Genomic DNA, 23,645 nt, shown 5'->3' on the forward strand with positions numbered 1-23,645 from the left:
TTTCAGATCTCTTTATAAGTGTCCTCTTACCCTCAATAGGTATATCAGAAGTACGTTTCTAAAAGGTTGCAGCCTTATAACAAAATGGTTCAGTAAGGGAAGGTCAGCTGGTGTGAATATAAATACCATGTCGTTTCATGTAGCCTAGGGTACTTGCACAAAAACCGCTTATTAAAAGGAATAATTAAGCAATACCTTTATACTCGTCAGGGTGTTGTTCATAATCAGCACAAAAGGTAAGGAATTTCATAAGCATTCTTTTTTCCACCACGGTAAGCTGCTTGCTGCTGAAGACATCTGCTCTTGTACATGGTACCTTGAAAACACAGATGCAGTACTGTAAGTGCTTTTTTAGATCGACTATTATGAGCAAAGTTATCTCCCCCAATGACCTCACTACACCTTACATTTCTTTTTTAGAGGCCGCGCTAAACAAAATAATATGTGACATACTGCAATCACATCTTTCGCAACACTAGAATAGAACGGAGATCGAGAAGAGCTCAGAAACAAAACACAGGCACACTTTGATGAGCTTTTTTGTAAAGAAAATTGCCAGTACTTTTCAGACCAGTGCCTTACAGTTTTTCAGCAGTAAAAGACACATCCCGACAATACAATGAAGTTTCAGGACTGAAGGAGGTTTGAGTTGTGAAAATAGTTACACCAAGTGGACAGAACACCTGGCACATAGGTTTCATTAAAATTCCAAGGGATATACAAATGCCTTTGCAGTGAGAAAATATGCTCTTGTTTGTAAAAGCATGCAGAACGGCAAACGATTGGTTTGAGCAACTGTACAGCAGTATTGTTCGGTAATGGACACCCAATAGTTTCTGATAGAAGTCGTCTGCACATCAAACACTGTTAACCCGATTGGATCTAGCAAGGGCACACTGTCAAATGCTCTTGCCATTTTTAAAGTGAGCTGCGTGCAACAACATGTTCACAATTTCTGCACTTTGTAAAATGTGCTGATCATTAAAACCAGTACATATATTTCATTTGTGTTTGAGATTAGAGATACTAGTAAGTCTTCAGCATGGCATCTTATCAGAAATGTCCCTAACCTCTTGTGTTCAAGCAGAGAGTTATTTTGGAGCAGCTTCACAAATCTCGAACCAATTAAAAATCTTGGACTGCGTCTTCGAGTAAACAGTATATTGCAAAATAACATAATGGCTGCATTATCCATCTCCCTGGATCAATTTTCGAAGCTATATGAATCACTGAACGACTCCCTTAAAGATCAGGCTACTCTTATTGCGATGATTCATTCCAAGATGGTATTCTTGCAAAGCTTCGTAGCTAATGTATATAGTAGACTGGATAAAGAGGCGGAAACATCAGCCAAATGGCAAAACAGACTGTGTGACCTAGCGAGAAGAGAAGAAATGTATAAAAAATACCTTGATGGCCGCTCTGCTGGGAGACTAAGTGGATGAGGGCCCAGCACAAGAAATTAAATGGGAGGATTGATTGGCCCTCAGAGAAATCACATTTAACCCCACACCAAACGATCTAATGACGGAGCCCATAGGGCGAATATTTTAATGATCAAGGCCGACGTCAACAATAGACATAGAAACCATAGACATATTGGGCCAGAAAAGGCTGGATAAAGGCTCTAAGGAGGCGTTGCCTGTAAACCAAGGTTACTATACACCGTCGTAAGAGGGAGGGGTACAAAGTTCTTTGACGGAACTAAGTCAATCAAAAGAGAGTGATCAAACCACTAATCAGAAAGCTCAGAGACCCAGAAATCCTCTCATCAAAATATTTGCAATTTTTGAAAAACAGCTAAGAATCACTGCGCCTAAACTGAACACCAAGGGAGAACAGCAGCAAAAGAAATACCTAAAAATGTTCAACTGGCACAGAGACCAAAGTCAAATGGGTCAAGGGCATACTTGAGGAATTTAACCCCGCTGCCACTGTCGTCAAAGTCATCAGAGCACTGTCGTCTGAGGGAGGCTCAAAGGGGAGTGTTCATATTGAAGAAAAGCAATGGGACTTTTTTGGAGTGGAGGAAGCAAACGAAAAAAATCCTAATGCGCCCCCACCAGAGGTCCTATGTCTAAGAGACTTGCTAGAAGCAATTACCATCTATGAAGAAGACAAGGCCCTAGAGGAATCAGCGACTATGGAGCCTGGTGGTATGGGTTTTTGTAGAGGAACCGCCTGTAGTAAATGAGGCGGCGCCTCACCCCCACCCGCCACCCAAGTCAGGGCAGGGGGTTGGGGGGTAAAAGAGAGTACACCCAGAGTTTTCAGACTCTAGAAGAGACTAGCCTTAATCCGGAAAGCTGACCTAAATACTCAGGATAAATCAAAACCCAATGTTGCAGAGCAAATGATGCCACCCAACCCCTTAAGCAAACATCGACCAAGACAGCATCGGGAGTAATTAATCACACTGGAGAGATTGATGACAACCTGATCCTTAACCAAGGAAACGTTCTGAAACTGTTGCACCACATTCCTAAATTAAGATATATTCATTCAGAGGACATCCGTGTGGTGCAATTCGTGAATGAAAAACGGTTGGACTGGGTAATACTCCACTTGAACTCTGCTTTGGTGAAGTCTAACCTTATGAAAGTGGGCTCAAACTTGCTACCCCTGGGATTTGAACTAAGATCAAAATGAGGCGAACCGAGATGGTCACAAGGGTAACTCCTGCCTACGGACAGAGTCTTATAAGGAGGGGAATCGACACTGGGCAAAATTAGATATGACATTGTCACAGGATTCCACCACATCGAAAAACAAAAAGCACCTACCGGTAAGAGACACAGTCAAATGCCCAAAAGTTCAAAGACAACAACTAACAGAGCCCCATGACATAAGTCCTTCACGTGTGGCTAGACAAGACTGGTCATGTCTGGCGGGTTCGCAGAGATAAGTAATGTCAAGCAAAGGATAATGCCGATGGATTACGAATAGGATCCTGGAATTTCCAAAGTTTTGTTCCATTGTTCATCAACAAGGATCTTGGCTTGGGCTCATACGACATCATACGTCTTCAAGAGCCATGGCTAAGATCTAAGCCCCACACTGTTGGATTTGAATGCCATTTGAACCAAACCAAAAAAAGGCCCAGCCGGAAGAACATACTCTGGCCTGTTGACACTTATAAAAATTGGAAATGGGCTTGTAGTGAAAGAAGTACTTAACCCTAATCTTCTTACCTAAATACTGCTTTTGAAGAGAAACAAGAAAGATTGTGAGGGAATGATACTATTTGTGATAGTCAATCTATACTGGAATGTGGCTATGTGTAAGGAAGAAGCTTTTGTTGATTATGTAATGGGCCTGACAGATGGGATATTCACAACCGTGGATGATCTGCACATTATCATCTGCAGGGACCTGAATGTGAAAAATCTAGATGACAGGGGAACTTATTGAATAAGATCGCATTACACAAGAGAGACGATGTATGGCTCCAAGAAAAATCTAACCGAGGGCTACACATGTCATATGGTCAACATAAGGGAGACATCCCCGGACGCTGGACTTGGTCTAGGGGAGAACAGAAAGCCTGCTTGGACTACTGTTTTGTCTCTGCTAATGTCCTGTATTTAGTTGACCTATTCCAGGTTATCATGATGTCAACCAGTGACCATAACTTACTAGAAATAAGGTGTAAGGGGAATCATGACCAGGGTAACTATATAATAGAGCCTGTGATAGAGATCTCACGGGTGGAGGAACACTGAGGCTAAAAGTCTGGGAGGTAACAACTATCCCTGCAAAATTCAACAAATATTTGTGTGACATTAACGGAGGGATTGAATATGCATGGGTATTGCCAGATATTCTGTAAATCAGACAGAACCAAAGGAGACCTGATTTCAAGCCTGCCCATACATAAAACAAAGATGTTGTGGAGGCAAAGAAATCACTCGGCTAGGATTCAAAGAAACTCAAACGATGGGAAAAGATGAGCATGGGCCCTTAGTGAAAAAGTGCAAACAACACTATCGAAGCTGGCTGATTGCATCTAGAACAATGAAATTGCTGCATGATGCGTAGCATACGTGAAAAACCATCTGTAAAAACAATACTAGAAATCTAGGGGAACTATTAAATAATAATGGGAAGCTTCAATCAGCACAATTATCTAATCAAGTTTCTGAGAAAGTATGGATAGATCACTTAACAGATTTGTTTGCACTGGTAGGTCAAAAGAGAATAAAGAAGACAGAGGTTCCCATAAAAGATGGACCTTTGTATTCGATAAAGATGACATTGAGGGTCTAATTACAAACTTGAACTCTTCACAGGCCCCTTGCCCGGATGGACTCACCAATTCAATGTTAAAAGAAGCCATCAGTCCTTGGGCCGAATATATTGTCATGGTATTCATCCAGGTCTGTTAAAATGGATTTCTAAACTCTGACCTGGTGGGCAGACGTTTAGGAGGCCGCCCTAGTTTAGTGGAACATTGGAACCTTCTGGACAAACCAGACCAATCTATGGTAGCTTGGCATGCAGTCAAGACTAAGTCTCAGGAGGGGTGAGAGTGATTGGAAGCCCACAATGAGCATACACATTAAAACTCTGCAGACATATGTATATCAAAAATACATTTATTATAGGCATTTATAACACAACACAATTAAACCACAGTAATAATAAAAGTTACCACACACGCTATTTCACTATGTAACAAATATACAAAATGCCTTTAGCCTACTGCTGATGAACAGGAGAAAATAACCACAACCTGCAAGAGAAAGGGGTAAGTTCAACACAGATATCGCATTAGGCAGTTCTTCGAAATCAATCCCTAACTTATGCAGTCCAGCCCTAAGAAGTGAGGAGCCTTATGCTCAAAGTCCAGCAGTGCATTAACAACGCGCGGTCGTGCGTAAAGCAAAAAGCGGGTTCTCTTCAGGAAGCTGTAGCTGCTCAGGAAGGGGGTTGAGGTGATGAAGAATAAAGTCCTACTCCTTGAAGAGGGTCTACCCTTGCAGATAGAGCGACTTTCGGAGTTCGGGAATGGTTGGTGAGAACAGGCTAGCCCAGCCAATCAGAGTATCTTTTATGGGATTCTCGTGCATAAAAACAGATGGATGCACCAGGGGGCCACTTCTAAGTGATGAATGTACTCACTGATCCTCGACACACTCTGGACCAAACTTTTCCAGTCTAGTCCGCTTCGCTAGTAGGTTGCAGTTACAGGACACTCTCGCTCTTAGCAGCTGCTGGACGGTATGATCATCTGTGGCGGGACAGTAGACTTTTCTCAGCTCTCGAAGAAAGGAGAAGGATAGCTCCGGTGCAGCACATCTAAAGACACAATGGGGCAGGTCTGCAGGCACAGCGACGGTCACCACAGTGTGGCGAGACAGGGACTGCAAATGCTCGCGGTGTGGCACATTCTCATAAATCGCGACCCAGTCGAGCTAGGACGAGTAAGCAGGAGGTGCCGACAGTAGTTGGTCCAACTACTCCAAAGGGTTGAAGCGCCCTCGCAGGCCTTCTTGGTACGATGCAAAAGCAGGGGTCCAACAGGACGACAGCAGGGTCAGGGTGGCAAACCTTCCAGCACATTTCCGGCGGTTCCACAAGTCTGCTCTTTCATTCTGGATGCTTGCCTCCTGCTGTAGTTCGGTGGGCACTTCGGGTGATCGACCTGAATGGATGCAGAGCCCCTTCTCTTATCCAAGATTAGTTTTGCGCCCAAATCTCAGATATCCAATGGAAGATCTGCTCTCTTGCATGCACGCCAGGCTTGGGCCAATTGTGGCTCACAGTGGTTCCTGTCATTCAGGCCCACCACGCATACTGGCACCAGTAGTGTGGATTGGGACCAGAGAGTCCCAACCCTCTTCCTGGGCACTAGCACACGTGACATGCAGGAGCCCGTGAAAGATGAGGTTTTCGCGGGAGGCTGCATGCCCAAATAAGTAATACCAGGTCTCTCGACCTGGGGGAAGGCAAAGTGACAAAATGGCCAAAGGACAGAACAAAAGAGTTTGTGGCATGGCCAGTTTCGGCATATGCCACAGTCTTGGGCCAAGCGCTGTAAACGCAGTATGGTCCATGAAAACTAAGTAAAAATACTTTAAAAGTAAACTGCTGCCACCAGTTCATCCTAAGCACACGTGTACAAACACAAAAACATCCTTAAGGGGTGGCTACGGCCATTAAACAAAAAGGACCCCTATGCGCAGTACTGTAAGGTACTTGGCATATAGATAAAAAGTTACCAAGAAATGGCAACATAGTCGAAGACTAAGGGAAACATAGTTTCCCAGTACAGACAGACTGAAGGACGTGTCCGTTTCTCCATAACAAAGGAGCGAAAGCCCAGAGGAGTGCAGCTGAAGGCTGTGCTACACTGGAAAAAGTCAGGTTCGGTAAGCCAAAACAAAAGCAAAAAGTTTGGGGGGGGTTCATAAATGGAGGGAAAATTGCACCTATGGGAAACCTTTCCTAACACTCGCCCCTCCCGGACCCAAGGACTTAATCCACCCCTGGATGAGCCTCGTGTTCAGGTTGGCTAAACTTTCTGGACAACCCATCAGCGTTGCAATGTTGGACACCTGGCCTATGCTCAATAGTGAAGTCAAACCCTTGAAGGCTTATGGAGCACCTGAGCAACTTTGGATTCTCTCCCTTCATGTTCATTAGCCACTTTTGGGGCTTATGGTCCGTTTGCACAGTGAAGTGGGTCCCATAGAGGTAGGGCCTTAAGCTTCCTTTGGGCCCACACGACAGAGAAACATTCTTTCTCTACAGTGGACCAGCTGAGCTCTCTGTCCTTAAGCTGGTGACTAATAAATCCAATTGGGTGTTCCTTGACTTTCTCGTCTACCTGTGATAGCACAGCACCTATCCCAGTGTCGGCATCTGTCTGCACAATAAAAGCATGTTTGTAGTCGGGGGCCTGGAGGACAGGGGCCTGGCAGAGGGAGTCTTTTAAGCCGTTGAAGGCCTTCTCACACACCTCTGACCAAGAGACCTTCTTGGGTGTCTTTGGAGTAGTGAGAGCAGTCAGAGAGGCACCTATGGTTCCATAGTCTGCCATGAAGTTTCGGTAATACCCAGTGAGGCCTGAGTTTTTGTAGTGGGGGTAGGCCAGTTTTGTGCTGCTTGTACTTTATTGGGTAGAGGCTGAATCCTCCATCCACCTACTTCATGTCGAAGGTAGACCACAGATCCTTGTCCAATCTGGCACTTACTGGCCTTCTTGGTCAAGTGGGCCTTCTGAAGAGCCTGTAATACTATTCCCAGGTGTTTCACATGTTCTTCCCAGGAGGCATTCAAAACTGCTATATCATCCAGATATGCTAAGCAGAATTCATCCAACCAATTTAGGACATGATTCACAAGCCTTTGAAAAGTAGCAGGTGCATTCTTTAATCCAAAGGGCATTATCCTGAACTGGTAAAGACCCTCTGGGGTTGAGAATGCTGTCTTCTCCTTGGCATTTTCTGCTAGGGCAATTTGCCAATACCCTGCAGTGGGGTTAGATGTGCTGAGGTACTTGGAGGCACCCAAGTTATCCGCTAGCTCATCAGTTCTAGGCAAGGAGTGAGCATCTGTCCTGGTGACAGCATTCAGAGCCCTGTAGGCCACACAGAACCTCAGTTCAGAGGTAGCTGCTTTTGGCACCAGAACCACAGGACAGGACCATGGACTAATAGAGGGTTCAATCACACCAAGATCTAACATCAACCAGGAGTCAGTGAGAACAAGGGGGAGAACTGCCTAAGCAAAGTTCTTACTTCCTGTTGCTGTGTGGGAGTCAGGTGAGGGGCCACTTTGACACCCTCAATGGAGCCATCTGAAGGGCTACCCTGTAACAGGTCAGGCAGAGGTTCGGATTTCTCTTCCTCTCTGTAGTGCTGCTATTTCAACCCTAGGGATGAAAGCCTTCAGTCTATTTATGTGGAACACTTTGGGAGCCTGACCAGGTCTCTTAAGGTCCACTAAATAGTTAACCTCACCCAGCTGCTCTGCAACTGTCTAAGGGCCAGACCTTTTGTCCTGTAGGGCTCTAGGCCTTGTAGGGTTCATAATCAGGAATTCTTGGTCTGGGGTGAAGTGAATAAGTGAAGCCTTCTGGTTAATACCAATGTTTCACCAGAGCCTGACCTGCATTCAACTTATCACTGGCCGGAGTCATCATAAGGACCATTCCCTTCCTTAACCCCAGCACATAGTCTACTAGATTGGTAGTGATGGAAGCAATAGGGAGCTACCAAAATTCCTTGACTATGGCCAATGGTCCCATAACAGGGTCACCAAAAAGAAGCTCAAAGGAGCTGAAACCAACACCCTCCTGAGGTACCTCTCTGTAGGCCAATGGTAGGTATGGTAATAGGAGATCCCATTTTCTCCTTTGAGGTTCTTCCACAGCCCCAATCATGCTTAAACAATCATGTTCTATTAAACCTCTCAACTAAGCCACTAGTTTGTGGATGATATGCCGATGAGAACTTATAAGTGACCCCACACTCTTCCCACATGGCTTGCATGTACTTAGACATAAAGTTGCTGCTGTGTCTGACACAAATTCTTAAAGGGAAGCCAACCCTAGTATAAATGCCAAGTAATGCTTTTACAACTGATTTGGCAGTCAAATTCTTCAGTGGGATGGCTTCAGGATACCTGGTGGCATGGTCAACCAGCACCAAGATACACCTATTGCCAGAGGATGTCTGTGGGTCAAGGGGACCAACAATGTCAATCCCTACCCTTTAAAAATGCACACCCACTACAGGGAGTGGCACCAATGGAGCCTGGATTGTTGAGCCACTCTTACCAGAAATCTAACAAGTGGCACAACTCCTACAATGGCCTTCTACCTGGACCCCCATCCTGGGCCAGTAGAAATGCATGGATAGCCTCTGCTTGGTTCTCCTGATCCCAAGGTGACCAGCTAGAGGAACCTCATGCTCCAGTTGTAGGAGTACAGGTCTTACTTGAAGGGGGACCACCAACCTCCTATGGTCACCTTCAGTAGACTCTGTGGGCTCACTGTACAGGACCCCATGTTCCCAATAAATGCTATGTTTCCCAGGAGGTTCACCCTCAGGCTGGGAACAGGCCCGTCTCCTTAGGCCTTCTAGTGATGGCCACTCAAGTTGGCACTTACTAAACTCCCTATCAGGACCACCTTCAACCAATACACTTTGGAGTTCAGGATGGTCATGTGGGTTGAGAATTTCAGGCAGCACCTCTTCCTCGTCAAGTTCAGGTGCTTGGCCAACTACCTCCACCTCAGTGGCAGTTGAGTTAGGGGGAATATTGTCTTTCCCTCTTATGAGTTTCTCGACTCCCTTAGCCTTGGGTTTCCTCTTTGGCTTTGGCTCAGCCTTGGACTTGGCCAAGGCAGCCTTTGTTTGCCACCTTGTAGATGGTTTCTCTGCTGCGTCCCCCACAAGACTCTCTGAGGTAATCTACCAGCAGAACCTTTCCAGGGACTTGTCTCTGAACACTCACAGGTATCCGTACTACTGTACCATTAATGGTTAGATTCATAGTTTTAATGTTAAAGGACATTTGTACCATGCACTATCACCACCGGAGTGGTCCCCTGGCGCTCTGGCGGCTCTGAAAGAGGGAGGGGGGGTGTTAGTGGGAGCAAGCTGGAAAAGTGCAAGAGAGCAGTGATGTGCTGTTGGCAGCCTCAGCCCGATGGGTCCTTTAGCTGGGCCTGGGGTGTTTTCGGCCGGTAGTCGTCGTGTACGGCTGTGCGAGTCTGTGTGTTTTTGTTTTGTTGTTGCAACGTAGTGAAGTTTGTGCGGTTTGCTGTGTTGTAGGTGTAACGCTCACCTGGCTCCCACGGAGGCGCTGGTCTTGTCTGGGTTGCTGTGGCCTCTTCAAGCGTGATGCGCAGAACTCGGACCACCGATTGAACAGGACCCCCAAATCTTGCTTGTCTGGCCCGTAGGAATATCCTTCTGCAGATGAGAAAGGGGATTAACTGTCTGCAGAATAGTGTGCTTGCTCCCCCCTTTCCCCCTTTGTTCTTCTCTGACTTCCTCCAAAACTCCCGGTTTAAGCTCACCTTATGGTTTGGAAGGATGAACTCTCCATCCTGCTTCTGGTGCAGGGGCGCGCGTTCGTCCAGTTACTTCACTGGTTTTCAGAATGGCGCTGGCAAAATCCACTTGACTTTTCTGAGCGATACGTCGTAAGTATGAAGATTCAAAAGTTCAAGTGTGAGCCTCTTTTTATGTTGTCTTCCTAACCTGTGATCTGTCCTTTATTTCAGGTGCAGACCGAAGGCGATGCGTTGAGGGGTTAAATTGCCGATGGTAAAATCTGGTGAGTTAGTGATGAGGGCGACCCCTCTAAATGTCTTTATAATTCCCCAGTAATGTCTTTTGTCCTTTCCCCATAGGGGCCGGGGTGCGGTACCTGCCAACGAAGCGGCGCCGACCCGAAATGTGGAATGGTTCACCAAGAAAAGCTGTTAAGTATTATGGCTGAAAATTCGGCTTTCCTCCTGTGTTCCCTCTGCTCACCTTTTGTCTCTTCTTCTCTTCCCTAGGTGCAGAGATGTGGCGACCGGTGCTGACAGCCGCGATGGAGCCGGGAGATGCCTTGAGGACAGGTGAGTGAAGCGCGGCGCTGCAGCGAGCAACGCAATGCTTTTAAATGGAAGTCTTTCTTCAAGAATGCTGGCGTGAAGATTCCGGATGCAGGTAAGAAGTTTGAATAAGTTCTTGGTTTTCACCTTTCTCTTCTCTTCTTTCCTTACAGGTGTTCCAGGTTCGAGGCGGGCGTGGCTGGAGTCCAGGTGCAGGAGCAGACACGGTGAGCGTTCAGCTGCTGGGATGCAGAACAACGCGAAGCACGTGTGGCTGTCCGGGCGTGGCTTAAATAGCCTTGGAAGAAGTCCTAGGTAAGTATTCTTCATCATCCCCACCCAAGTAACAAAATAGTCCCTTCAGTAAAATAGTCCCTCCCTAGCCTCATTTGGCTTGGGTCTTCATGCAGCATGGTCTGCATCAGGTGAGTATGCAGCATGGTTTGCATCAGGTAAGTGCACCAAACACTTTCCTTTATGAGCCTGGCGCCTATGGCGCCAGGACTGATGTCCAACATGAGCCTGGCGCCAAAGGCGCCAGGACAGAGTCCAAAGAGCCCCTATAAGGGGCTGCTGGGCTTTTACCCAGGGTCATGATGCCTGCTCCCCGGCGTGCTGGGCCTGGCCTGGTGCTCCGGGGGTAGGCATCATGACAACAGGTTTGTGGTTGCGTTTGGTTTGGAGTATGAGAGGTGTATGCAGAGGGGGGAAATTGTTAGCACAATTGGTTAGTTGGCATCTTTATCCTAACTTTGAGGCGTTCGGGTTCTGTGATCTCCCACGGTGGGGTTCAGGAGCACCCCTGCGTCCTTGTCCTGAACTGAGTTCGACCGCCATTCGAGATCCCTTTTTTTTCCTCCCTCCTCCCCCCACACTCCCACGCAGCCCTACCTGTTTTCACTCCTCACTTATATGGCTAGTGCATTGGCCAAGTGTCCCCAGCTAAGGTAGTGTGGTGAATGCCAATATCCTGAATAATTCCACAACAGTGGTGCCTGGTGGCGACAGAGGGATGAGTGCGGGTGTTGGGTGGGATTGCGGTGAGTTGTTGACTGTCTTCATGGGTGTCGCCAGTGTTCCACTTGGCCGGCGTCCTTTGTCCAGGTGCCGTGGTTCTCCTAATAGCGGGTTGTCCACAGTCATAGGCATTACTGGGAACCTGGGAGGGGGGCCATCAGATAAATTGGTGGGCATCAAGGGAACACTGGCAAGGTCTTCTTGGTTTACAAATGTGGAATGCACTACAGTTCTGCTGGCCCCAGAATCTCTAAGGGCAGTGTCAACTGCATTGATTAGCACACTGTCCTTAAAGTAGTGCTTGGTATTATCCGGAAAACTAGCATAGGCCTCTGAAACTCTGGGATACTAAGACTACTTCAGACTCTATCCCACTGGGGAAGGAGTCTGAAGAGAAGGATGCCCCTGTGATCATTTCCTCCTCCTCATAAGAGGGGAAGGCCAGACTCTCAAAGTGGATCCACAAGATTATGACCTTACATCTCGGGCCCCCTTCACGTGGTCACTTGCTCCGCATGTCACACAAGATCTACTGGGTCGAAGGACATAGGGAGGCTAACTGTAACCAGGGCTATGCCTGGGAGGATGATTCCCATTATTCATAGTTTCCCAGTACTGACAGCCTGAAGGACGTGTCAGTTTCCCCATAACAAATGTGCAAAAACCCCAGAGGAGTGCAGCTGAAGGCTGTGTTCCACTGAAAAAAGTCAGGTTAGGTAAGCCAAACAAAAGCAAAAAGATTGGGGGTTCATAAATGGAGGGAAAATTGCACCCAAGGGATATCTTTACTAACGATGTCAGGAAGGACAGAGAAGTTCCTAGCTCGTGGAAAACAACACCGATTATCCCAGTGTTCAAGAAGGGTGATAGGGAAGACCCAATGAATCATCGTCCCATCGCCCTCCTGGACATACTGGGAAAAATGTTTGCGTCCGTGCTACTGCGAGATGTAAAGCTGGACGTTTGGACCCCGCCAAACAGCCTAAACCCTTTCCTCCTGAACCTATTGAAACTAAGCGCTATTAAGAACATGTCAAGTAAGTACCTAGCTTTTATCGATCTGGATCACGCGTTTGATAGTGTCAGCAGGGAGAAGCTATGGGACAAACTTCAAAGCTGGGACAGCCCCCAGGATCTGGTGAGGCTATTAAAGCTCTATATTCTGGGGCCTCTATACAGGTCAGATTGACACTGCACAGTGAACTCTCTAAAAAGATCAAAACATGTAGAGGGCTAAAACAGGGATGCCCCCTGGCCTCGGCATTGTTTAATTTATACATATCTGACATGAGTTTGAACTCTCAAAGCCCCCCCGCCCCCCCGAAACTACATGACTACTATATTCCGTGGATCATTTATGCCTACGACCTAGTCATCATTGACCAAACCCCTATAGGGTTGCAGCGACGGCTAAATCTATTAAAGGCCTATACAACTGAGAATGAGCGGAGAGTGAATTCTAATTCTGTCAGCAGAGCAAAGGAAGAATAATGGTAGATACAACTGGGTTGTAGGAGTAGATAATCTAGCCGAAGTAGATACAATTACATACCTGGGGGTTTTGTCATATCGAAGCATAAATGAGAAGACATGGTACTCAGATCCAGAGGTTGGTGGCACAAGTGGTGACGTTGCATGAACGGTACGGAAAATATACAGCAGTCCCGATTCTAACCTTCTACAAACAAAAGGACGTTGAATTTGGCCTGGCAAACATGGGGGATCCTAGAGGGATTTTTTTGGAGGCAGGTTTTGGGGCTCCCTAAGAGTCTGCCGGAATCTACCTTTAGATAGGAATTGGGGTTGCAGTTTTTGTAGTCCATTGTTTTATGGAAGTCTATTTTGCTGCCTAAAAATGTCTTATGGCAGATTATCTTCCTCCCTTTGAGATCCTAAGAAATGCAAACAGTGTTAAGCCAGATTGGTTGCTGGAAAAGTGGCAAAGGAGATGTATTGGCTGTTTAAAATCTTGTGAAATCTCGATCGAGATGTTAATAATGAACATGGGGCTGGTTACGAAAAGAATTGCGAGTTCAGGATTGGTAGATACACAGGATAATAGAAGTGAATAAAGTTGAATAAAGTTATCACTAGAACTTGATCATGAAAGGGGAGCAATTAACCAGCTACCTGCGTACCTATCCATGTTTCCCCCGGCTCACTATCGAGATCTGTTTATGAGACTCTGTACAATCTTTCCGTAGACAGATCCCAAAAACGCTAACTAACTGCAGATATTGTGGACCAATTGATGCAACTGAATCGCTAAATCATTTGGTGGTAGCTTTTAGGGCCTTAACAGAGATGAGAAGTCGATACCTGAAGCCTTTTATGAAAGAGGTTAAGTCATTATCAGCGCAGAAATGGTGGGACATGTTTTTAATAAGGGACAAGCCGAGCTTGATTCTTGCAATTATGAAATTCTTGGAACAAGTTTTAAATGGCCAAAGAGCAGACGTTGAGGATAAAGTGGGTCTGCTTTAAGCTAATGTAGTTTATTTGATGAAGGTGGAACTACAATGTAACCTATCATGTTTTATTGGATCTTTGTACTGTAAAGGTTTGCAATAAACCAGAAACATAAAATAAAAAAATAAAAATAACAGTATAAATGTGTCTTGTAATCAACAGTATATATCCGCAGGGGTGTTGCTAGCTCTGGAAAAGATCAGGGGCTAAGCTAATGTCGGGTCTGGCGGGACTCGGGACTAGCTATAGCCTTTTGGTTGTAGCCCCTGAGATTCTATCCGGGTCTACCACCAAGAAACCTGGGGCGATAGCACCCTTTAGCAACGCCTGTGTATGTCCGCCTTCCAAGCTTCTATGGTTTTGACTTTGACTGCTTTGTGGCATCTGTAAATGTTTACCCGACAATGCTTTTGTCCACGTTCCCGGTCATACACTAATGATTTTCTATTTTTCCTGTTTATTGAACCAAAAGAACACCCAATATGGCTTCCAATTTGAACATTGCTCTAGTGTTTCAGGTTGCCGAAGGTGGTGGCTGTGTTAGCTGCTGTTTTCAAGAACCATCCTCCTTTAACCTGCTCCATCCTGGACTTCACCTGGGACACCATGGTTCAGAGCTCCACATAGCTTGCACTGCATTTGGGAGGCAGAGAGCTTGGACAGGGGGATAAGGGAGGAGATGTGAATGAGTGAATGCCTGCATTTGGGGGGAAAGACCAGATCATGTGGCTTTCATCAATTAAGATTAAAAAATGGTTTATTTCGAGAAACCGCCCATAACATTGGACGATAAAACAAACATGTGTGCCAGCCACCAATGATTTCAATTCTAAAATAGGCTTTTTCGTATCAGTATGCCTGCACTAGAAGTGACCACATTTTTAATGCTAGTTTCTATTTAATAACTAATTTATGTAAGCCTGGTGGGGTGTCGATTGCAAGCAGTCTCTTCTACACATTCTGATAGCTTGTGCGTTCCGCTATGCGCAATAATGGTATCCACCATTTTGTTCTGAGCGTACTATACCATAACAAGAAAAAACATCAAATATTAGTTACATAATTTTTGTGGGGGGGTCCCCCCAAGCCACCATTCCCTTTAATTTTGTATGTATTCCTAAACACCCACACACCATATATCTAATTTTCTAAGCCCCCCCTAAAAAATGTGATGGGTTTTTTCATTAAAAGATTTGCGGTAAAAACCCCAGCGAAAAAACATCCTGCTATGAAAGCACATTGTACCATATTTTTTTATATTAATAGAGCCGTAATATGGTGAACAATATTCTATACACCATTAGTGGTATAAGGTCAAGTGCGCATTTGTAGACAGAATATTGGGTTATGTTAAGATATTTGCCCACCGAATATCTACTAAAATCTCTCACCCATCTGTCTGGTAGCCTTTTTCGTCGTTCAGCTGTCTGCTCAACATGATACCCAATCCCCATCTTTTTCCTCTGGTTCCGTGAACCAGGCTTCTCCATCTGCTGCTAGCAGTATGGATTTAAAGAATTTGAACCAAGGGATATTATGTGAAGAGTGATGTGACGAGAGCACTGTGATCAGCGTGTTTAATCATTAAACTATAGTAGAAAAACCTCAAACTTCACATCTGTATGTTACCTGTGCTGGTGCTTTGGCATCATACATAGTTCGTGCAGACTTCACAGAAGAACAAAAGCGATTTCTATAAAAAGCACAGATGCTTCCTGTTTGTTACATATGCATGAGGGCCTTTTTCTTGCAAGCTGTCCGTTTGTTATTATCCACAAAACGTATACCCAAATAATAGAAAGAGTGCACTCTTGTGAAGGTTATATTGCTGTTTCGAAAATTATTTACTGTTGTAGACTTATTTCCTAGAATTATCATTTTTATTTTAAATACATTTGTTAGTCTAATTTTTGGTGGTGGCTGTGTTAGCTGCTGTTTTCAGCAACCATCCTCCTTTAACCTGCTCCATCCTGGACTTCACCTGGGACACCATGGTTCAGAGCTCCACATAGCTTGCACTGCATTTGGGAGGCAGAGAGCTTGGACAGAGGGATAAGGGAGGAGATGTGAATGAGTGAATGCCTGCATTTGGGGGGAAAGACCAGATCATGTGGCTTTCATCAATTAAGATTAAAAAATGGTTTATTTCGAGAAACCGCCCATAACATTGGACGATAAAACAAACATGTGTGCCAGCCACCAATGATTTCAATTCTAAAATAGGCTTTTTCGTGTCAGTATGCCTGCACTAGAAGTGACCACATTTTTACCGCTAGTTTCTATTCAATAACTAATTTATGTAAGCCTGGTGGGGTGTCGAGTGCAAGCAGTCTCTTCTACACATTCTGATAGCTTGTGCGTTCCGCTATGCGCAATAATGGTATCCACCATTTTGTTCTGAGCGTACTATATAAAGATATTTATCCACCGAATATCTACTAAAATCTCTCACCCATCTGTCTGGTACCCTTTTTCGTCGTTCAGCCGTCTGCTCAACATGATACCCAATCCCCATCTTTTTCCTCTGGTTCCGTGAACCAGGCTTCTCCATCTGCTGCTAGCAGTATGGATTTAAAGAATTTGAACCAAGGGATATTATATGAAGAGTGATGTGACGAGAGCACTGTGATCAGCGTGTTTAATCATTAAACTATAGTAGAAAAACCTCAAACTTCACATCTGTATGTTACCTGTGCTGGTGCTTTGGCATCATACATAGTTCGTGCAGACTTCACAGAAGAACAAAAGCGATTTCTATAAAAAGCACAGATGCTTCCTGTTTGTTACATATGCATGAGGGCCTTTTTCTTGCAAGCTGTCCGTTTGTTATTATCCACAAAACGTATACCCAAATAATAGAAAGAGTGCACTCTTGTGAAGGTTATATTGCTGTTTTGAAAATTATTTACTGTTGTAGACTTATTTCCTAGAATTATCATTTTTATTTTAAATACATTTGTTAGTCTAATTTTTGGCAGAACTTTTCAAAGGCCTTAATCAACTTAAACAGTGCTAATTCCGTTTTGCCCATAATCTCTATGTCATCCATGAGGAGGACAGTGGGGTGGATTGATTCCCAATTTTAGGCACATCTGACATCAACATCCTTAGGGTCTGATAAAGGACATTTTAATACAGGATGAAAAGCAGGTGACCAGGTACACAACTCTGTCTTACTTCCCTCCTGATGTCAAAGGATTAAGTTATTTAACCTTGCCCTCCAAATCTGACCCAGGCGTCGTTATCATATAGTGTCATGATACAGGCTAGAAAATCTGAGAACTGGAGTATTATCAATGAGAAAAATACTGTTTTTGTATATTACCTGTTTGTGATATGACAGGGGAACCAATTCAAGTTTTTTTCATTTTCTGTATGGGCGCTTAGGTCAAGATTGAACTTTCCTGTTGATTTCTTTAAATGATTTATGTTAAATAAGGACCAAAATAATATGTGACGTTTCGACTGTACATTGTAATAAGAGGACAGTTTCCTTTTTATATATAAAAACGTTTTGTGTTTAACAGAATCTCGGCACAGAAAATCATTTGAGAGTGGTAGAACCCTAGGTTCCCACAAACAGAGTAAGTGTTGGGAGTGTTCTGGCCGGTCCAAGTCCGGACATCTTTTTGGTAGGGATTGGGTCAGGACCTGGCGCCTTGGTGCTGCATTGGGCCTTAACAGCTGCCATTATTTCCTCCACTAGAAAGTCAGACATGTGCGAATTCGACTGCGCTAAAATAATAGATGGTAATAAAGCATGCATTGGAAAAAATTGTCTATTCTCTTTGGGGCAGGGATACATATATAGAGAGATGGTAAGACCTCTCCTGCATGCCAAAAGTCTTCAAAAGCCTTTTTGTTCACCCTCAACTGCCACACTCTTGAGGGTAGCCCATTCACTGTCCTGAAACAAGTGCTTTTTAGGGCTACCATTTTTTAGAAGCCATTCTATTCTTTTTAATTTTACATAACTTTGTGGGGCTAGTGTTTTTCAATGAAGCTAACAGTTCCCCTTTTAGGCATGGAGAATCTTTAGCAAACCAGCCCCTTTCGATTGTTGGATTTTGTCTGTTGCTATTGGAGGTCTGTTTCTGGATTACTTTGGAGCATTTCATAGATGCTTTCTCCAGTAGGCATTTATAATAATTGACTGAATACACTATTTTTGGCAATGCATCATGAATAATTTCCTTATGGACAGATACTAGGATATTTCCCTTTCAAGTGATTTTATTACTTACTGCCCTAATTGCCAAATAGCCCATGCACTCTGAGCCTGTTCGAAGAACTAGTATTTCTCCCATATGGATGAAATTTAAAAGGGCAATAAAACAATTATGGTCACTTTCTACCCGTGGCACTACTTGAAAATTCACCACCATTGTGCTACGTTTCCAGATTCATAAATATTGAATCTATTAGCGAGAATGCTGAACTAGCAACATAGTTTGGGGCTGAGGGGGTGTCTAATGTAGTTTTACCATTTAAAGATCTTAGATTTTGCACATTGGTTAGTTCCAAAAATCTAGTTCCATTAGTATCAACATTAAACAACCTACAAATGAAAGTGATGCAACACCCCCGCACCCTGCCCCCAAGCCTCTTCCGTCAGCAGAACAGCAGATAATCTTATCAGTCTTTTGGGGGCTTGTGGAAAGTTTGCATTGAAATCACCCAATACTAAGATGCATGTGGTTTTAACAATGTCCTCCAGGAAACTGAAACACATGTCCTACACAATACCCTCCTATTACCAATATTTGTATGTCTGACCCAAGGGTTATAAACATTAATGACAATTAATCTGCCTACCCCCATTTTTCCATGCAAACATGAAATAAATTCATAATTGATATACATTTCTATAAAGGTCCAAGGTAACCCTATGGAGACACATGTACGTAGGCCATCAGATGGCTAGCCTATTTTGTTTTGGCGTGTCAATTTTTCAAACACTCAATACCCTGAAATACTTAAAGGGCGGACATGCCAGGTTTCTTATAAGGGTAAACTCTCAGCCTTTTGGACCAAGGTCATTCAATCAGGGTCTTTGAATCTCCATTTAAAGCCCGATATGTTTCCAGATAGGCAATAAAGCTCAGTGGTGGGTGACTTATCAAAAATGTTGTCCCCCTCTTCTGTCGTTATTATCCTTGACCCTGCCATGTTGGATCCCTCAGGTCCGCTGATTCTCAATGGATTGGGGAGCTTGAGTGTACCAAAATAGGTCCCGCTGCGGCCTGTATCGGGTTTACAAGCTGCATTTGTCTTTGAAGTGGATATCTTGCTTGCTGTTTTTTTAATGATACTTTGCTGGATAAATCAGTAATTTTAATCCAATGATGCAAATTTCTCATACCGGTTAGAGCACCTTATTGTCCAGGTTGGTTCAGAAGATTGATCTGGTTCTGTCTAATTTCTGCAGGGACTGTGCAAGGGAACCCTGCCATTTGCAAGCTGGCTTTGTGCCCTTGGGCTACTCAGTGGCCTTTGGTGGCTGTTCCATCTATAAAAAAAAGTTTAGAGATTCAATCAGGATTGGTTAATGACAGATCTCTGAATACGTACCCATGTGCAATGTGCCTCGCTAATGCGGGATTAGCTAGTGTCAGAACTATGCAATTGCCCTTCTTTGTCTTCTGGGTTTTTTCCACCCATTTTACTCGCCTTGCTATTTTAATAGCGCCACATCTTTTTGGCGCTCCTCATGTGCCCATAGACCCAGAATAACGATTTTCTTATTAATGAATCAGCATGTTCCACAGATCACTGGACAAGGGGCAGCATCCCTGTTAGCACAATCACCAGAGGTCCAGCCTCTGAAGGCAGATCTACAGTATGAGTCGCTCTCTTCTTGGGGTTTGCAGACAAGTGGTTGATTAACAGAACCGCTGGTGTATTAATTGTGGCTCCGGTTTTAGTTGTAATAGGCTGCATGTGTCAGTCACCCGACCAAGGATACCTTGGCCGGCAACGCTGGTTGCTTAACTCCTACGCTGTCCAGGCTGGATTTTATCCTCTCCCTTCCTGCTACTTAACCTCTATGTAGACGATTACCCTATTGTCACTATTGAAGATTGTATTGTTTCAGTCAATTGAGTAATTTCCCTTGAAGATGCAAGATCGCCAGAAGTTGTGTGAAAACAGTTAAATAATCTGCATAAATCCTGCAGTCTATCTGCCAGGGTCAGAATGATTGAACGTATGAGAGTCAGTGGCTTTTTTAAGTTCATCTCGAGAGGTTACCCATTTGTGTAGGGCTCTGATAAGCATTCTTGCAGATCATCACCTGTGGCCATTGGTTTAGATGGCCATACCGTGGCTCATCCTTAGCTGTGGCTTCTGATCTGTTATGCAAGAATAGATTTGGTGGGTTTGAGCTACTTCCTTTTCTGTGAGGTTGGTTGTTCCCCATGTTTGTGAAGATCATGGCACAGTTTGCGCTTACAACTACTTGTGGGTGCCCTCATAGTTTCCGATTTGCGATTTCCGCCACGGTCCATCAGCATAACTTGGCAAGTTTGACTTTTTGGAGGGTTTAAATTTAAACATATCCCTTGGCTGGTTCCCGATTTATCACCAGGCTCAACTAGAAAGGCACTTAGTCCGACTGGGTTACACAAGGTTGCCTCCATAATGGAGGATTCAGCAGCATTAATACATGCAAGTGCACCCACTGCCTTTTCCAGAAAAAGTTAGATTCAACCATTAGGTGGAGACTTATTTTTATTACCAAGCAGTGTGGTCAGTGATGCTGCCCTGGTACTTACTTTGGCTTTTGTCATTAGATCTTAGGGCCTTAGAGGCCTGCATGTCTAAAGGGGATATGATATGATATGATATTTTATGATATTTTATTTGTATCGCGCTCGTACACAAGTGTTTCAGAGCGCGACTAGGCAAGGGTGGGGAACAGGGGAGAACACAACACAACAACGATCTTACTAGGCCCAGTGACATTGAGAACGCGCAAGTGCATGGGAAAGGGAAAAAGGGAAGAAGTGCATGGAAGGGGGAGAGTGGAAAGTGCGGAGCAGAGGAGAGCAGAATAAATAATAATAAATAGAACATTGAGGCAATAAACAGGTAGTGCAGCCAGCAAGTGGCAAGTGCTGTGCTTAAGGCAGCAGACTGGGTAGTCTGATAAGTGCAGAAAAAGAAGACGAAAACATTGGGGGGGCTGTATGGGTACAGATACAGTCCCCAGTGCAAGGGGTGGCCGGGAGGCAGTGCAGGAGGGTGGCAGGGTGAGCAGGTACCTGGGCCCAGGGGACAGAGGGTGGCTAGGTGCACAGTGCCAAGAGAGAGCAGATCAGCAGGGGAGAGGGGGAGCAAAGGCAGAAGCAAAGAGGAAGGTCTTGAGGTGCTTCCGGAACCAGAGATGGTTCTCCTCAAGTTTTAGAGTGGCAGGGAGGCTGTTCTAGAGGGAGGCCCCAGCCAAAGATAGAGATCTACCCCCAGCACGTTTCTTTGAAAAACTATTGACCCGGAGGGAGGTAGAGGAGCGAAGAGCTCGAGAGGGGAGGTATTTGCGGAGGGATAGCTGAAGGTATTTTGGACCCAGGCCCCAGAAAGCCTTGTGGACGATGCAGAGGGTTTTGAATTTAATCCTTGCATCCACTGGGAGCCAATGGAGTGATTTCAGAGCTGGAGCGATACGATTGAAGTCTCGCAGTCCTGTTCTGGATAAGTTGTAGAGGGCGGAGAGTAGAGGCCGGTAGATTTAGAAAGAGGCTGTTACAATAGTGCAACTTAGAGAGAACCAGGGTTTGCCAGACAGTGAGCTTCTGAGGGAAGGAGAGGAAAGGCAGAGTAGCTCTGAGGAGGTGCAGTAGGAAGTTTGACTTTTTAGCGACCTCAGAGATATGGGCGGAGAAGGAAAGTGTGGAGTCGAAGATGAGCCCGAGGTTCTTATCCTCGCAGGTAAGGGTAGGAGGCGAGCCAAGGGAGGCCGGCCAGAGAGTGAGGGAAAAGGATAGAGATGGTATGCCGATGAGGAGGATCTCAGTCTCGCTGGCATTCAGACAAAGGTCATTTGCTGCACACCAATCTTGAATGGCAGTTAGGCAGTCAGAGATGAGAGAGGGCGAGGAGGTGGCCAAGGGCAGTCGGAAAACGAGTTGAGTGTCATCAGCGTAGCACTGGAAATTTGAGCAGAAAAAGGAAATGCAGTGGGCGAGAGTTGCCAGGTATTGGTTGAAGAGCCAGGGTGAGAGGTTAGACCCATGGGGAACCCCACAGGTGGAGAGGAAGATAGATGATAGGAAGGATCCCAGTTGGACCTGGGAGGGCCGATCAGAGAGGAAAGAGGTCAGCCAGGCCAAAGCCTGATCAGTGATACCCAGGTTATCACGGAGACTATCGAGCAGGATGGTGTGGTTCACTGTGTCGAAGGCAGAAGAGAGATCAAGAAGGATGAGGACAGAGGGAATGTTAGAGTCCAGGTTGGAGAGCAGATCTTCACTGATGTTCAGGAGAGCAGTTTCCGTGCTTCTGGCCGCTCTGAAGCCAGACTGGTGGTCATGAAGGCAGCAAACAGAATCTGAGTGAAGGTTAAGCTGAGAGATAGCCAGCTTTTCCAGGAGTTTGCCCTGAAAGGGGGTAATGGAAATTGGGTGGTAGTTAGTCGGACAGGAAGGATCAGCTGTGGGTTTCCTGAGAAGAGGATGGACAATGGAGGGCTTCAGAGGGGAGGGGAAGGATCCTGAGGCAAAGGAGTGGTTGCAAATATCAGCAAGGACCGGGGCGAGGGTGTCAATGTGGTCCTTGATGGTTTTAGAGGAGCAGGGATGAACCTGTTTTGACGAGGCTTTCATAGATCTGACTTGTCTAGCGACCTCGTCAGGGGAGAAAATAGGAAAGGAAGAGAAGGACGGTGGGGGGTGGTTAATGGGGTGTCTGCAAGCACAGACAGAGGGAATGGGAGGAGAAGGGGCGGAGAGGGTGGACAGGATGTCCTAGGTTTTTGAGATAAAGTGTGAGGCAAGGGCAGTGCAGAGAGCCTGGGAGGCAAGAGGATGGGTGGAGACTGCCGTAGGGTTGGCAAGCTCCTTGCAGATTTTAAAGAGTTCGGCCGAGTTGTTAGAAGCCTCAGAGACACAGGCTTGAATGTGGGTTCTCTTCTTAGTACGGACAGAGAGTCAGTATTGCCTTTGTAGCAGGCGACAGGCCAGTTTGTCAAAGGATGAGAAAGAAGCCCTCCAGGTCCTCTCAGCCGCCCTATACTTACGTTTAAGTCTAGCTAGGTCAGCGTCATACCAGGAATTACAATTGGCTTTTGACTTCAAGCAGATCCTCATGACAGGAGCAAGAGCATCAAGAGTATCAGAGATAGAAGTGTAGAGAAGGGACAGGGTTTCATCGGGTTGTGAGTCAGCCAGAGGAGGAGGAGGGGGAGAGAAGGTAGCAGCGAAAGCCTCAGCTGACACACGCTTGATTGGTCAGATGTCCGAGAAAGTAAGTGGCAGTGTTGGGGTTGGGTTGGCCTGGGGGGAGGGGGGAAGAGAGTGAGAGATGGGAGGAGAGAAGGCAGTGGATGTGGATGTAGGGGCTGGTGAGTTGGCTGGTAAATATGTTGGTCCCTCACCACCTACAACTCCGT

The 23,645-nt window shown here is 45.4% G+C and overlaps 1 protein-coding gene across 2 annotated transcripts in view; it reads right to left on the reverse strand.

Annotated features, from left to right (window-relative positions):
• Positions 1-23,645, reverse strand: part of CHM (CHM Rab escort protein) — a 1,673,681-nt gene that overhangs the window by 802,707 nt on the left and 847,329 nt on the right. For both annotated transcript variants that reach the window (XM_069612935.1, XM_069612936.1), the window contains one exon: positions 196-316. In XM_069612935.1, coding sequence (XP_069469036.1) covers positions 196-316 — 121 coding nt within the window. The remainder of the gene's footprint in view (positions 1-195; positions 317-23,645) is intronic.

The sequence above is a fragment of the Ambystoma mexicanum genome, chromosome 5p, assembly GCF_040938575.1.
Source record: "Ambystoma mexicanum isolate Mex_15411 chromosome 5p, UKY_AmexF1_1, whole genome shotgun sequence".
NCBI classification, from domain to species: Eukaryota; Metazoa; Chordata; class Amphibia; order Caudata; family Ambystomatidae; genus Ambystoma; species Ambystoma mexicanum.